This window comes from Plutella xylostella, chromosome 28, assembly GCF_932276165.1.
Source record: "Plutella xylostella chromosome 28, ilPluXylo3.1, whole genome shotgun sequence".
Taxonomy (NCBI): domain Eukaryota; kingdom Metazoa; phylum Arthropoda; class Insecta; order Lepidoptera; family Plutellidae; genus Plutella; species Plutella xylostella.
This window is the reverse complement of record NC_064008.1, coordinates 3960301-3976641: the sequence shown is the minus strand read 5'-3', so window position 1 is coordinate 3976641 and position 16341 is coordinate 3960301. Positions and strand designations below refer to the sequence as shown.

General features: G+C 38.7%; 2 protein-coding genes across 2 annotated transcripts in view; one reads left to right on the top strand and one right to left on the bottom strand.

The window, feature by feature from the left end:
* LOC105395941 (structural maintenance of chromosomes protein 4) overlaps positions 1-5619 on the top strand; it is a 28737-nt gene extending 23118 nt beyond the window's left edge. Inside the window, exons 17-25 of the mRNA XM_048631220.1 lie at positions 126-254; positions 726-883; positions 1512-1650; positions 1980-2159; positions 2575-2757; positions 3172-3301; positions 3857-3974; positions 4641-4824; positions 5290-5619. Coding sequence (XP_048487177.1) covers positions 126-254; positions 726-883; positions 1512-1650; positions 1980-2159; positions 2575-2757; positions 3172-3301; positions 3857-3974; positions 4641-4824; positions 5290-5496 — 1428 coding nt within the window. The 3' untranslated portion in view covers positions 5497-5619. The remainder of the gene's footprint in view (positions 1-125; positions 255-725; positions 884-1511; positions 1651-1979; positions 2160-2574; positions 2758-3171; positions 3302-3856; positions 3975-4640; positions 4825-5289) is intronic.
* A 1054-nt stretch (positions 5620-6673) lies between these two features.
* LOC105383914 (UBX domain-containing protein 6) lies at positions 6674-12479 on the bottom strand. The gene is made up of 9 exons (XM_038111336.2): positions 12341-12479; positions 11594-11986; positions 11158-11288; positions 10547-10688; positions 9832-9926; positions 9346-9496; positions 8696-8853; positions 8136-8265; positions 6674-7808 (listed from the first exon to the last, which is right to left on the bottom strand). The coding sequence occupies exons 2-9, from the start codon at positions 11843-11845 to the stop codon at positions 7533-7535; spliced, it is 1335 nt and encodes a 444-aa protein (XP_037967264.2). The 5' UTR covers positions 11846-11986; positions 12341-12479; the 3' UTR covers positions 6674-7532.
* Positions 12480-16341: the final 3862 nt, after the last annotated feature.

Below are 16341 nucleotides of genomic sequence, written 5' to 3'. Positions count from 1 at the left end.
TATCTTGGTTTCAGGTTTGGTAGAATGCAAAATCTGCTTACTCGCGAGTAACTGGTACTTTACTCGTGAGTAAAAAGTTACTCGACGTTGGTCGAATCCGCCCTAAATATATCCATTATTTTCAGGCCCAAGTGAAACAGCAAGAGAACAAAGCCAAGTCCAGTAAAGTGGACGAAAAACAGAAGTCCAAGCTCGAAGCTGTCATGAACACGGCTGAGGAGAAATTAGACAAGGCTACTACGGACGCGGGCGAGGTAATAATACAATAATACTTATAGTGGTATCTCCAACCCGCCTGCCAAGCGTGGAGGTTATGGAGGAAGCTATTGTCTTGGAGTGGATTATCAGGGGCTGTGCGTTGCGTACTATTATGAGTATAGTAACACTTACTTCATAATTATAACTACCCGAAATACCTACTTGAAATCGCCGACTTCTGAAAAATAGCATCATAGTCTCCACTTGAACACTGGCTTATCGGTTCTTCAATAAGTATATTAAGTGACTAACAAGCCAACAAAAAAAATGGACAAAGTGACGAAGGCGAAGGATACAGTTGTGGCGTTCCTTTGGAGATACCTATGTCAAGCAGTGAATGATAACGAGTTTATGATGATGATATTGAGCATAAATCAATGGTGATTACCATTGATTTATGCGCAATATCATCGTATCACAATACACAAACCGTGCATCGTTATACAAACCGTTTCATATGGTTACAGGTAGAGAAAGAGGTGCAAGGTGTAGACGCTCAGATATCTAAGGTGGCCGGCGGTAAAGTGAAGGATCTGACGAAATCTGTCGACGAACTCACTAAGAAGATAGACAAGGTGTCCACGGAGATTACGAAGTTGAGAGTAGCTATCAATACGAGCGTAAGGTTGGTATTTAACTGAGTAATAAGAAATAATAATCATATTTAGGGAAATCTCACATAGGACATGGAAGGAGGCCTATACCCAACAGTGGGCGATAGAAGGCTTATGATGATGATGATGAGGGAAATCTCACACACGGCCATCCGACCCCGAGCTAGACAGAGATTGTAATATGGGTATCGAACAGCTGATATGTTTACATAGATAGATAAATTAATTTTAGGGTTTAATTTTAACTAAAAACTGTTTGCTTGCCTATCGTATTGGAGAGTAGCTGTAATGATAGGTTTTAAGTTAATAAATAAATAAAAAAATAAAATAAAAAATTAACACCCAAAACCCTCTTGCGTATTAACTGATATACGTCCGGCAAACCCTGGTCATTAAGCTACTGATAACTGATCTGACTGGCTAATCTCCACCACGGTGACAAAGCCTAGTTCAGCTTTAGTGTTTGTCACCGACACGATAAGAAGAAGTGAAATGTCTGATGTCTTTATCACTATCTAATCCATTACTTATAATATTTTTTTAAAATTATTTTCATCCTCATTAAATTTATGCTTTTTGGCTAACAATAGGTACCTACTACTTTTTGCAACATCCTGTATTTCCATTTATTGTTTTTAGGAACTCCAAAAAGTCCAAAGACAAGATAGATCAAATGGAGGCGGATCTAAGGGAGACGGAGAAGAATATAGAAACCTACTCGAATCAGAAGAAACAACTCACTCTGGAGACTTCGCAACTGCAAAAAGAATTGGAGGAGGTAAGAAATATTCGTTCCCATAAGTCATGTGCCATTTTATCATATAAATAGTAAAAAATACCCATGAAAAATAATCTGAAAAATCTACTTTTCAACATTGCCGTAATTTAAAATAAGGTTGTTATCAAATGGTTCATTCTTAGAACATAATTCTATTCTTACCTGTCCCAGCTGAACGAGTCCGTTATCGACGTAGATAAACGTCACTATATCGCGACATAAATACAGCGCTGTGATTAATAGAACGCGCATTAAACGAGTTTATCGACGTCGATAAAGACCTGTGCCGAGGAGCCTGTCTTTTATTTAACTAAAACCCCCCAAAACAGGTGGAAGAGCAAATAAGCGAAGGCTCAGGCGAATTCTCCGACCTAAAGAAAGAGATAGCCAAGCTACAGAGCAAGGAGAACAAGGTGAAAGCAGAACGACTGGAAGCGAACAACGCGGTGGGGAAAATGGAGAAGTCCATACAGGACTGCCGGAGCAAGACTCCGATGTGGGAGAAAGAGGTGAGATATATGACCCCCGTAAATAAAGAAACAATGAGGAAATGGCGGTAGTTACATGAGTGGGCGTCGGATCGAGTATAGGCAGACTAACGAATAGGGATAGTTTATTGATTCTTCCTTACTGTGCTTGTTATCAAAATACAAGATAAAGGTTAGTATAATAATTGACTAAAAACATGGTAAAATGACGGCCAGCTCATTTGCGAATAACTAGGAAGAACAAGAGCATTTGGAGTTCGTTATTCTTTCGCTCAATCATTACTCTGGAATTCTGGATTGTATTACTTTGTGATATCTCTCAGGTAAACGACTCTATCATAGATCGCATCTGTAGCTATAGTGCCTTCCTGTAAGAATCATTATTAAAATGTTGCTATTTTAGCATAATTTCCAATCACCAATCACTCCTTTTCAGCTACAATCCCTAAAACTCGAAGACCCCGGTATCGACGGCATCCCAGGCGTGGAGCGACCCGCTCCTCTAGAGACCCACACTCCAGAGGAACTAGAGGACATAGCGGTAGAGGAATTGAGAGGACGGCTGACAGCACAGAAGGGGAGATTGGCTGAGAGCAAGCCCAATTTGCAGGCTATACAGGTATAGCTAATTTTCTACACATTTCTTAGTTTCTTAGAAACTTGTAAGGGCGGGCCCGCATTGATGCCATATGCATATTTGTTATGACCGTTCGTTTGGGGCGACGCGACGCAACGCATGAATGTAGCCTAACCCTAATATGTCAGATTCTTATACAAGATAGACACAACTTGAATATTGAGGCATAAGCCTGGTTTTTGCTTCGCTTTTGTCACGGTTCACGTTTATTTACTAATTACTCTGTTCGGAACGGGCCTTTTATCCTTGAAAGGAGAATAACGGAGGAAATAAACTTCTTCCGCCCCGTCTTCAAAATAAAACTTAAAATCAGTTTGATTATAGTTTTAGCTAACTAACCTGACTATTGCATTACCACCAAAACAAATTTATAATTTCTTACCCTATTATTACCAGGACTACAAAGCTAAAGAGGAGTTATACTTAAAACGAGCAGCGGAACTAGACGACATCACTACAAAGAGAAACGAGATGAGGACTCTCTTCGACCAGCTGAAGAAGAAACGCAGTACAGACTTCTTGTGTGGTGAGTGGTTTTATTGAAACTCTTTTAATTTAACCTCCGACTTAAAAAGAGGGGTGTCGTAACGTATCTGTGTATATGTGTCTGTGGTAGAGTATCGATTTTTGTTTTGTTTTTATCTGTTATTTGTATGTGTAAAAATTAAACTGTATTAATTAGTCACCAACCTATATCCTACCAGGCAATATATTATTGTTCTTAATTGATAGACAGTAGTAGGTTGAGGAAGAAGACAGAGGTCCAAGTATTATAGTGAAAAATAATGAGAGGTTATGCCTGTTAACGATTATTGTCCGATGATGATGATGTAAAGTCTACGCTAAATCGACTGTAATGACCAACTTTCCCCACTCATATCGGGTTCCCTACCAGTCTTCGAAAGTTGTTGATTCGATTTTTCCTATATCGAACATTATGTATCGATAATTCATTAGCGCGATGTTTTATTCCATCGATGCTTTATTGACCCGATGTAACGTTTGTGCGAAAACCCCTTTAGCGAAAAACTCATGAGCGATAGCTCATATCATATCACAATCCTCACTATTATCCTTCCAGGTTTCAACACAATAACAGCGAAGCTCAAGGAGATGTATCAGATGATCACGCTGGGTGGTGATGCGGAGCTCGAGCTGGTCGACTCGTTGGACCCCTTCACTGAGGGCATCATATTCAGGTATACTTTTCTGCTTCTGTACCTCCTGCAGGTTGACTGGTAGAGAATGGTCTGAGTATTAAGTCCACCTGATTGTAGATCTACTTTTTGTAAATTGTACAATAAAAGTATAAAGTATATAAATAAATATAGCGGAAACATATTCTGACCCAGTTGTAGCTATATTTTTGTTATGGGAATCCTTTATAGTGTTAATAGTATTTTTCGGTAACCAACACTAGATCTGAGAGCCTAGTGTTGGTTTTTCTTGACCCGTTCATTGAGGGTATCATATTCAGGTATAGCGGAAACATATTAATTATATTCTGATCCAGTGGTAGAGCTTCATTTTTTTTTGTGAATCCTTCATAGTGTTCGGTAACCAACACTAGATCAGTGAAATTCTCAAATCTCTAGTGCAGCACGTCACCGCTAGGTGGCGACTCTCTCGCGTCATAAAAAATGCGTTTACTCAACTCCACTCGAACGGTGTTAAAACTCGAACTCACATGCTGTAGACTAGGTTTTGTCACCGTGTACGTGTAGTGGCATGATGAGTGCCAGCCAGATTACCTTCAATCACCATAGCCGATAGTTCAGTGCCTAATTCAAGATTTACTTATTCTGTATAATAAATATGCCTATCCCTAACGTAGCGTAATAACTCTGAATCATTTCTCATTCCAGCGTCCGCCCGCCAAACAAATCGTGGAAGAACATATCAAACCTATCCGGCGGTGAGAAGACCCTATCATCGCTAGCGCTAGTGTTCGCGCTACATTACTACAAGCCAACCCCGCTGTATGTGATGGACGAGATAGATGCGGCTCTGGACTTCAAGAACGTGTCTATTGTGGCCAACTATATTAAAGTAAGTGTCAGTTTCTCCATTAATGTATGTTGTGTGTGAGTATGGTTGTTCTTCTTTCACGGGAAAACGGCTGCACCGATTTGGATTAAATTTTGTTGCTTTGAAGCTAGCATCCAGGATTAGCGCTCAAATAACTTTTTATCCCGGAATTCCCACCCAATAACTTGGCTACTGTCTACCCCGAAATTTCCACGGGAATTTTTTTAAGGTGAAGCGTAGCCCGCCGGTAATTGCTAGTACTACTTTATTATGCCTTCCTCATCCTTCCCATATCCGCCACCTCAACCAGTAACCCGATCCGGAAAAAAACAGAGCTAACGTATAGTGAGTGGATTGGAGGGCGTCCCATAACGTAGTGTTTTTTTTCCTCAGTGGGCGTCCCACGTTCCTATTTTTGCGTCCTACGTTACTATTTTTGCCTATTCTCTCATTGCAATTACTTACTATTTATTTTACTTCTTTCAGGAACGAACGAAAAACGCGCAGTTCATAATAATCTCCCTACGATACAACATGTTCGAGGTGTCCAACCGTTTGGTCGGCATCTACAAGACAGAAGACTGCACTAAATCAGTCACAGTTGATAACAAGATACCAGAGAGTAATGATAATAATGTACTCAAGGATATTGATCTAAAAATGGTGTCCAATGGAAACGCGTTATGCGCGTGAGAAAATAAGTAAAGTACAAGATAATGGAATGTCTTAGTTGAATCAGCTGGCACTCGATTTAAATTTAAGAAGGTAATGTAAATAAATTCTAATGTTTTTGAATATACCTAATGTCTTTAGTGATTTTGTTGGACTTATACGAGGGCGGGTCAATAAGTCCGTGACTTTTATAATTTCCCGCCACTTAACTGAAAGAACAACATTGCTCCTGTCAACAGGCAACTGTCAACTGACATCTGTCAAAATTTGGACCAGTTACGTCACTTGGTTTGTGTTTTACACCCGTTCTTAGCAACTACCGCGTGATTTAAAAACATAATGGAAAAACCTGAATTTCGTGTGCTCACTAAGCATGATTTTTTGCGGAAAAAAACCATCACTGAAACCAAGGCTAAGCTTGATAAAGATTATGGGGACTCTGCACCATCAATATCTATGGTAAAAAGTGGTTTACTGAATTCCGTTCTGCCGTACAAGTACGGAAGATGCCGGACGTCCATGGCACCCAGTTGAGGTCTCTACACCTGAAATGATTGAAAAAATTCACGACATGGTGTTGGCCGATCGGAGATTGAAAGTGAGAAGGATAGTGGAAGCCACAGGGATATCACGTGAATCAGTGGTTTCAATTTTGAATGATCACTTGGGTATGAAAAAGCTTTCCGCAAGATGGGTGCCGCGTTTGCTCACAAACGCAATCGAATGACAAAACTTCGCAGGAGTGTTTGGCGTTGTTCAACCGAAATTCGGACGAGTTTTTGCGCCGTTTTGTAACCGTGGACGAAACGTGGATCCACCACAACACACCAGAGACCAAACAGCAGTCTAAACAGTGGGTTTACCGGGGTGAATCGGCGCCAAAGAAGGCCAAGGTGGGTATTTTGATGACCTCGTGAAATCTTATTTTTTGGAAGGGATAAAAAAATTGCTGAAACTTTGGACAAGGTGTATAGAGCTCAAAGGAGACTACGTTTAATAATAAAAAATAAAATTATCCAAAAACCAGTATTTTCTTCAGAAAGTCACGGACTTATTGACCCGCCCTCGTATTTTTCAACTATTAATCCAACAAAAGAATACTGCAAGCAGAACTATCTATGAATTAAAATGCCTATCACATTCTCTCATTGAACATTGATGGTCATTTTATAACTTGTAATAAAGTACAACCAATTTTAATGTAATTTCAAAATACTTTATTATCCACAGTAACATTAACTCCATATACAAAAAAGTCTTAAAAACAAGATAAATAAATTAAATATGGACATCGAGCTTACACAACATTACATAAGTAAGTCTATGGCTCTACAAAGACTGCATTCATTTCAAATACTAGTCGTTTTGCAGTTATATTGCTTTCAAACAGAACCTGAAGGCATAGCACAAGGCAAGACAATCGCGTCTTGCAAACCATGCTACCTTCAATGCAATAACATTTACAAATGGATCGCAGTTGAAATACGTTCCGTATGTCTAGAGCCTAAATAAAATGGAACGTTTTAAAACAAGGACAGGACGCGATGACTAAATCGAAAATCTTTAATAATAATCCTAGTATAATGTTGGAATAAGTAGTTCATGATTTTGAATACAATAAAAAATTGTTTGCTCGTTACATACAAAAATCATGTGGCTGTCGCAGCAAATATTTTGTTAAATACTTTCTTGTATGATATAATGTATAGATTATTTCATTGCTTTGGTTATAAAGGGATATAATGTGGATCTATTATTTAATTGTAACATACAATAAAATGCTTGCATAACATCATTAAATCTCGAACAAGCAATTACAGGCACTATCCGTGTGTACATAGAGATTATTATTGAACAACGAGAAACTATCCTAATACAGCTTTAAATATCTAAGCAGTATTTATCGATACATAGTTCATCCAATTCAGTTTAAATCTAAGTGCAATTTATGCAGATGTGACTTCAAAAATTGTGCAGTAAAAGAGAACCATAGTTCTTAGATTTAAAATGCACCGGAAAATGAACTTAATAACAAACATCGTAGATTATAAATACATTTATAATTCCTTTACCAAAATCATTACCTCAGGTTTCAAATACACATCTTTATTCGGGCTTCTGCTAATTTCTTCAGCTACGGACGAATGCCAAGCGAATGTAAGTATTGTGGCTGGTACTAATCTAAGGTCTATAAGGGTCTTATTCCCATCCTCTTCGGGTATCAACTTATGTCCTGTTGGCGTGTTGAGAACGAAAGGTAATCCGCTATTTTCTAGGTTTTGTTCGACAAAATCGTGTATGTCGTTGTACCTTTCGTAGACAGAAAATGTGCCCTGTAGGATAGAGATAACAATATTTTAATCAAATAACATGTATGCATGTAACATCTACAGAAGAGCTAGCACCGGGCGCATTTAAGACGTGACAAGAGGTTTGCACATCGCACAGCCTCATGAGTGAACGCGACGGAGAACTTTTGTCACGTCTTAAATGCGCCCCGTGATAGCCCTTTTGGGTGGTAAAGTTGTTAGAGTAAGCTGAAAGGGGATGAATTAAATGATAATTTTGGCAATGACCAACAGCGTCTCTAGAGCCTTCCATCGTGTTATACCACTTTTGCAACACTCTGTATGTCTGTGTATAATAATAAATAGTCTTACCTGTAACAATATACCATCAGGGAAGCGTACTCTGATGATAGCAAACTTGTATTTCTTCATTTCACGCAGCTCGTCTTTCTCTCTCATAGCTTTGGTTCGCAGCATTTGGCTTTTCTCTATAGCTTCGGACCTGTGACCAAAATAATAATTTAATATGCAATGCCCCTCTGCCTACCCCGCAAGGGAGTACATTAGTACAAGGTGTGAGTGTCTGTTTTTTTTTAATATGGCTCAAGCTGAAATGTTCACAAAATGCATAGAATATACAGTAGCAGTAGTTTTTTTTGCATAAGTTACAATATACTTAAGTACTCTTCTATATCTTGGTGGCGCCCTATATAGGTACAACTTCCTTAAAACCTTTCTGATAAATACTTTAATACGTATATTCAGTATCCTTCCTTTTTGCGCGTCGGTTACAAACACTAGAGCTAGACTAGGCTCTGCTCTATTCACGTAGTGAAAGGATTAGCCAATCAGATTAGCGTCATTAACTGTCTTTTCAATACTAACACACTATTCATTTCTACCACACTTCTTATCATCATAACTAATCATACCTCAACTGCTGTTCCCTCTTCAACTCTTCAGGCGACATGGTATAAAAGGAGGCTGGTAGCTGGACCTTGGCAGCAGCTTGAGAAGGCAACAGAACTTGCAGGTTTCTATCCAACTCCAACTGTATAGGCTCGGCTGAACGGAGCGCGTCTATTATTGCCTGGAGAAAGGGTTTTGATTATTTAGAGGTTAGAGGATTTGAATGGTAAGGAAAAGGTTATCAATACAAAGAGAATGCTGCTCTACATTACTTATCGATACTGCTCTACATTATTAAAATGCTGCTCTACATTAGTTAGGTTCTGCTCTACATTATTTAAATGCTGCTCTACATTATTAGAGCAGCATTTTAATAATGTAGAGCAGCATCTGAGTAGAGCAGAACCTAACTAATGTAGAGCAGCATATGAGACTATGAGTACCTAATGTAGAGCAGCATTTAAGTAATGTAGAGCAGCATCAGCTCTACATTACGTAAAGCAGAAACAAAGGAAAATCAGAGTTATTCTAATGCTGCTCTAGTTGCTCTACATAGCTAAGTTCTGCTCTACATTAGCTACATTCTACTGCCTGGCTAGAATAATGTATACTTACCAGTAACGGAAGAAAACTAAACTTAATTGGATTTTGGAAACTATAACACAAAACCTACCGGCAAAGCATCCACCGAATAGTTAGCATCATCAAACACTAAATATTCTTCCTCTACCCCGTCAGGGTTAGCCAGTTTCTGTTGTATGAAACCGGCCCCTTGCAGCAAGTCCAATGAACCTTCTATAGGCAACACTCGGTCAGTGAACACCCTGTAAATACGCAATGTTTAGAAATTGTAGAGATGCCATTTCTTGGGTTAAAATTGTATGGTAAGTGGAACCGTGTTGTAATCATGTTGATTTGATACTGATGTTATAGCATGGAACATGAAAAAGTTTATGACGTGATAACCAAATATATGGAAGAGACTTTTAAGATATACCTTACCAGATAGAGCAATAAGATATAGGTCTCTTACATACAATACCTGATGTCAGTTAAGAGGGACAGAGTACCCCTTTGGTATCTTTGCCTTAATGTAGCCACAAATGAAAAAATATATCCAACTATCACATCGGTTATTTAGTAGTAATAATTTTATTACCTATTGCTCATTCGAATTTTCTTGAATTTCTCTTCGTCTGGGTGAAGTATTAAGTTCTCCAAATATTTGCAAAGAGTATCGACGCACGAATCCACCTGAAACATTAATGAAGAAGTACTATTACTTTTACCGAAGTACTATTACCGAAATCGACACGACGGCGACATATCTTTTTATCAATGCTTGACATAGGTGCATAGGAGTGCGAGTTTTTACACCAACGAGTAGCGGCGAGTAAACGAGATTATTTATGGCGTGGGAGAGTCGCCACCTAGCGGTATACGCGCTGCACTAGATCCGCGACATAAAATTTACGCAGATTTTCACTGCACGATAGCTTTAGAAAAACTTACACTACGCTCTCAGGATGGATGAAAATCATCTGATTGCCATGTCAATCAATGTACTCTACAAACTGAGGTTAGTTAGACTACGAAACCGATGTCCGAAAATTAAAGTTGCTCAGTGTGCGAATCACGAATATTATCGAGTCTAGTCTATTGGAGTTTATATACGGTTTATTAGTTTTAACATTGCTGACAGGGGCGCTGATCAAGGCCTATAGAATTATTATTTGCCTATTTGCTAGAGTCGAAAATATTCGTGTTGATTGGCACACTGTACACTGCTGTAAATAGGTCGAGAGGTATCAACCTACAATAATTTTCAAATTTCACCCTATATAATATTTTCTGAAATCATAATCAAATCATACCTTTTCCCTGTTGCTATTGCAGGAGTATATTATCAGGCAGGCGGTGAGGCTCCTCTCTGACTCTAGTTGTTCGTACAGAAACGTCTTGATGTTCTTCTTCCATTCGTCTCTAGGCAGGATGTCGTTGCTTATCAATGGGCATCTGGAAAACACGAAATTAAATTACTATAATTTATATAACTCACAAACCTATTTCTTTCGAGTGAAATATAATTTCTACAACAATCAGCTTTATGCATTCCCAAGTGCCAAAACACCTTATTCTCGGCCTACCTTATACAACCGTCTAGCAGTCTGGAGGGTTTCCCACACTATGTTAAAAATATACACAACATCATCATCACGACCCATTACCTCCCCACTGCTGGGGCACAGGTCTCCTTCCAATGAAGGAAGGGTTTTAGGCCTAGTCTACCATGCTGCCCAAGTGCGGGTTGGTGGACCACATAATCATTATGATTATCAACCCGTAATAATCCACTGCTGGACATAACCCTCTACAAGGAGTGTAACTACACTCTGTCCTCAGCTTCTTTCATCTAGCCACTACCTTGTCTAAGATTATTGGTCCCGTGGACCGATTTCCCTTTATTACAATATTCAATACTCACTTGAAATAAACACCAGACACAGCCATGTTTCGTGGCACATCCACCTCTTCAGTGGTTTTCTGAACAACAGGTGGAGGTGACTCCTTTGATGAAGCCGCCTGTTCTGCTTCCAATTCCTTCCTTACTTGTGCCTGAAATTTAATAAGATAAAGTATTTATTTGAATCAAATGCACAAACGGCTGGACCAATTTAGTTGACTCTTGGAGAGTAAAGAGATTGGAAGTTGGATACTATGATTATGATAGGGTGCATTTCTCAATGAAAGTTTACAATATTATAGAAAATTTATAATTGCAGTAATTAACCTTTAGGAACCATGGTCTAAGTTGATTTCTAAAGTAAAGAGGCAATGAAACTAAAGGAGCATTATTTTATCAGATCAGATAACTATTCAGGTACAATTCTATTAATAAGTTAAATTTGAAAGACATAAACCTGAACTGCAGCCAAAGAAGTGTTAAAAGCGGGATTTTCCCTCTTAGACTGTAGCCTGGCCAGCGCGGCCTCCGCAGCCACCTTACTCTCCTCACTCAGCCCGCTTCTCTTCATGGGCATTCTATCTGAAGCCGAAGAACTATGACTTGGAGTCGTAGATGTAGTGTCTGCTAACTTGTGACCTTTGCCCGCCATCTTGAATTTGGCATCCACTTTCTTCTTCATGAAGAATTTCTTTATTTTGTCGGCCATTTTGGATTTCTATAGTCTGGTTACTTGAAGATAGTTTGTTTAGAGTTTGGAAATGTTGGTACTAAATGCGTGGGGTGTGCTCTTTGGGTAGTTTCAGTTTGGAAACACTCTCTTTCAGTTGTTCTATTGTTGCAGATGTAGCTGAAAATATAGAATAGGATGCATGGTAAAAATACAGACTGACTCTAGAATTTAACATTGCACAATAATAAAAAGCATTGTCAATAATATTGATTTCTAGAGGTTAACTTTTTTAGTAAGTATGTTTATGATGCAATATTTAAGGTAATGTGACCCTACAAATTCAATTGTTATTTTCACGCTGGTTTCCATTGCATTGTAACACATGCAGAACACTTTAACCGCAATAGAATTGGTAAGGATTGTCATAAAATGCTAGATTTACATTAGTTGGAGAACTAAAACATAAAGGCTATAAAGAAAACTTTACAAACGAACTAGGTTAGTAAATTCGAACGCACTCAATGTCCTCACCCACTCACCAGGCTTCATAAACCGCTCCGATATACGCTTCCCGTAGACCCTCCACGACACGAATATCAACAGAAGCGTAAACAGCAGGATGGTAGAAAACGTCTTCAGAAGCAAGAACTGGAACTCATTGAAGTGGAACACTTCAGCTACCTCCTCGTAGAACGCTAGCTCGTTGAGACTGACGAAGGATTTGGGCAGACTGTCGATCGGTAAAGTTGAAACGCAGGAGTCAAAGAAGTCCCTGGCAAAAGACAGAGTATCCCCAATTTGAAGATACAGAGCCTCGTACAGGGTGGAGTTGAAGACGGTGGTATCAAATACAGACATCACACATAAGTTGAACTTTTAGACCGACTGAATTAGGTAAGAAAACAATAGCAGTAAAGAAATTCACCAACAAAAATGCAAATTTTGCAAATGTAATGTCATTGTCACATTTGATGACATTTTGACTTTGACGTTTGGTGTCAGGTGTAGGTGTCACTGTCAGCTGACTAAGGCTGCGTTCGGGATTATAGAAATAATAGTGAATAGATTTATTCACTCTCGTAAATGCCCTCAAAATGTGTGAGAAGTAAAGTTGAGATGTATTTTTATTATTTATTAGGATTACCTATTGGTATTAATAAATTTAATCTTAGAACTATCGCATCATCCAATTCCAGGCCATCCAATGAAGCAATAAAGGTTTGGCGAGCCATATGTGGGAAATTCTGTTCCTTGTGAATGTTTACTCTGGCTGGCCAAGCATTAAAGGAAAGCATGAGTAGTAGAATCTATGGGACAGGCATGTAGTAGGTCTATGGGGACAGGGCTTCAATAGCACTTGAGAATGGGAGATTTTCTGACAGGTCATTAAAAGAAAAGAATCAAATCTTTGTGCGAATCATAATAATAATATGGCTCTAGCTAGTAATACGATCAAACGAACTTACTTACCTGTAAGTACCTAAGTGAAGTCGATCCATAATAATTACGCGAGCAGCAGCTTTATCTTTATACGACGCGATTTACTTATTACATAACTATTATAACTACTTACCTAAAAAAAACACTCATACCTTGTACTAATGTACTCGATTGCGGGGTAGGCAGAGGTGCATTGCTGCACCCACTTTTCACCAGTGTTATGTTAGTTCCAACTACCTACTAACTTAATAATGGTGTAAGTACCTATACAAAGGGGGACTAATACCCTACCGTGGGCGATAAAGGGCTGATGATGATGACTATGACGATGGACTATACTTACCAAATGAGATTACAATGCAAGATAGAAAATTATTTATTTATTGCACATAAATAGATTTATGATTACTTATTTTAAATTTTAATTTCTTAAACTAGTACATCGTATATTAACAGAGTGAAGAGCAAAGGAGTCATTTTAAAACTACTTAACTAGGGTAAAAGTACTAGTAACTGGCAGTTTAAGCGACTAGCTACACAAAAAAATTTATTAAAAATAAAGTATTGGCCTGATTTAAGCACTGGTAGGCTTGAATTACTGGCAATAAGATGACGAACAATTATAGGCATAAATGGTAAAGATATATGATTAATATTCGATTTTAATGAAGTTTATATCCACTACCCCCAAAAAACCTAGTAACTGGCAGTAAAAATTAGTAACTGTCACATGATGTTTCAGTAACTGGCACCTTTTAAAAAATCATGCAATTAGGTCAATAAGTAAAGTACTCTAAAATCAATAATATATTTGATATTAGGTAATGTACAATTACCTATCTAGGTTCTGTACCGGTAAGACTCAAAATCACCGTTGTAATGGTCGACTTCTACGACAAAATGACAGTACAAGTATGCGACGAATCGTGGGTCCATGTGAATGCAACAAATCGAGAAACCCTTGGATTTGGAAACGGAAATGGAGAAAACAAATGCTTGTGGACCTTGATGTATTCATTCAGCAGCTTGAGAGAAGTGACCTGGCTAAGTTGAAGACTGCTGACGGTAGTATAGTTGCCTCTAAGCTGAAATTTCTTGCGGAAATTGAAGGTTTCTACGGCTTTCAGCTTCACATGCTCTGGGTAAAGACAGAATTAGTACAGCTCTTCTGAAAGCTATTACTATCCTCGAACAGCTTCAGAAGCTCTTTAACCAATTTTGTTTATAAGTCATGTTTTCAAGCTGTTTTATAAGGTCATCACGAACCGTGTTTCTATCAAGTTCTTCAAGGACTATAAGAAAGCCTTTGATTCTATTTAGACCTGGGCAGTTCTGGAATTCCCTCGTTGTAACATGCATAGCGGCCTTAATGCAGCAACAGTATATTATGTCTACCTTGGACAGTCTATTCGACTAGGCAGAAGGAACTTCGAAAACGAAGTTGTAAAGTGCATAAAACAAAATACTACTGGATTGAACTGCATAGGGGAAGATTTGACAAATTTTCACATAAATGCCTGAAGGCAAAGGTCTTCAGTCAATGCGTCTTACTGGTGATGACGTATGGATCATAGACGTGGACACTGACGGTTGGACTGGTCCACCAATTCAAAATCGATCAGCGGGCATTGGAAAGATTGGTGGTTCTTTGAAGGACCATATCAGAAATAAGGTAATCCGTAAGAGAACTTGAGTAACCGATATAGCTCTTAAATTCTGTATGCTCAAGTGGCATTAGGCCGGCCATAGCTGCCGAAGAACCGATGACCAGTGGGGCAAACGCGCTCTAGAGTGGAGACCACGAACATGCAAGGGTAGCGGCGGATACCTTCGGGCCAGCTGGACCAACGACCCTATAAAGCTGACCGGTAGTGGCTTGATGAGGAAGGTCGAGAACAGAGTGTCACTGCTGGTGAGAGGTCCAGCAGTGGACAATTACTGTAGATTGCCTTGATTTTAGTCATTTTTCTGAAAAGAAACATGAAATAAATGTTTACCGCACCAGTAAGTGCCAGTTATTGGTGCGTAAAAAAATGTATGCAGATTAGTAACTGGCAGCCCCGTGCCAGTTATTGAAACAAAGCTGCCTAGACACTGGGGGTTTTTACAGTGCACTTTAAATCGTATTTTCTGACGATAGAAGGTATAAAATAGCTTAAAATCACAAAACCCGAAATATTAGTAACTGGCAGGGGGTGCCAGTTACTAAGTGAAGATATAAATTACATTTCAGTAACTAGCACCCTCAAATATAACTCAAAAGCAACTAAAATCACAGTGAATCGGGCCATTATGATATTGTTTAGACCTTCACCTACTTCCTTGTTATTGTCACACTATCAAAAACTTATTTATTTTCGTGAAAACAGGCCATACAAATTTTGGTGTCTCCTTAAGAAAAATTTAACGCACGTGCATTTTTTTGGCGATCTTCGCCACTTTGACTGAGATAATTTCCAGCGCCGGAAAATACCCACCTAGCGGCGTAAAATTAAACTATAATATCAATGAATAATTGGAGATTGCTGTAAACACATCAAAGATGGTCTTACTATATCCAAAAGCTTAATATATTTAGTTTTATAGTCAAAGTGCCAGTTACTGACACATGCCAGTTATACCACGATTTACCCTACCTATAATAATGCAGTCCCCTTCATTATTAGTAGGTATAATAGGTAAAGGTACCATTTCTAACTTGTCAAACTCACAAACCGCCCATAGGCGTAGGCGTATAGGTGTCGCAGGCATCTGGTTTAATCTCCTGTTTGATTGAACCACTAGCCCGTCCATTGGATGGCGCTATTCAGTTGTATGACTAAAGGACAACTCGTCAAGTCGTTGATTGTAACGTTCGACGTCTTGACTGAACGTCATCGTCATTCAGCGGAGTCGTTGAATGGGATATAGTATAGCAACTTTGTAATGTCTGGTTAGGGTGAACATGACCAGACAAGAGTAAACAAAAAGACTATGTTAACAACAAATAAATACATAAATAACAATAAACCTTACGAACCTTCATATTGTTGTTTATAATTATCCAGTTACGCCACACATTTTTCTTTGAAACTACCTATCCCCCCGTGTAA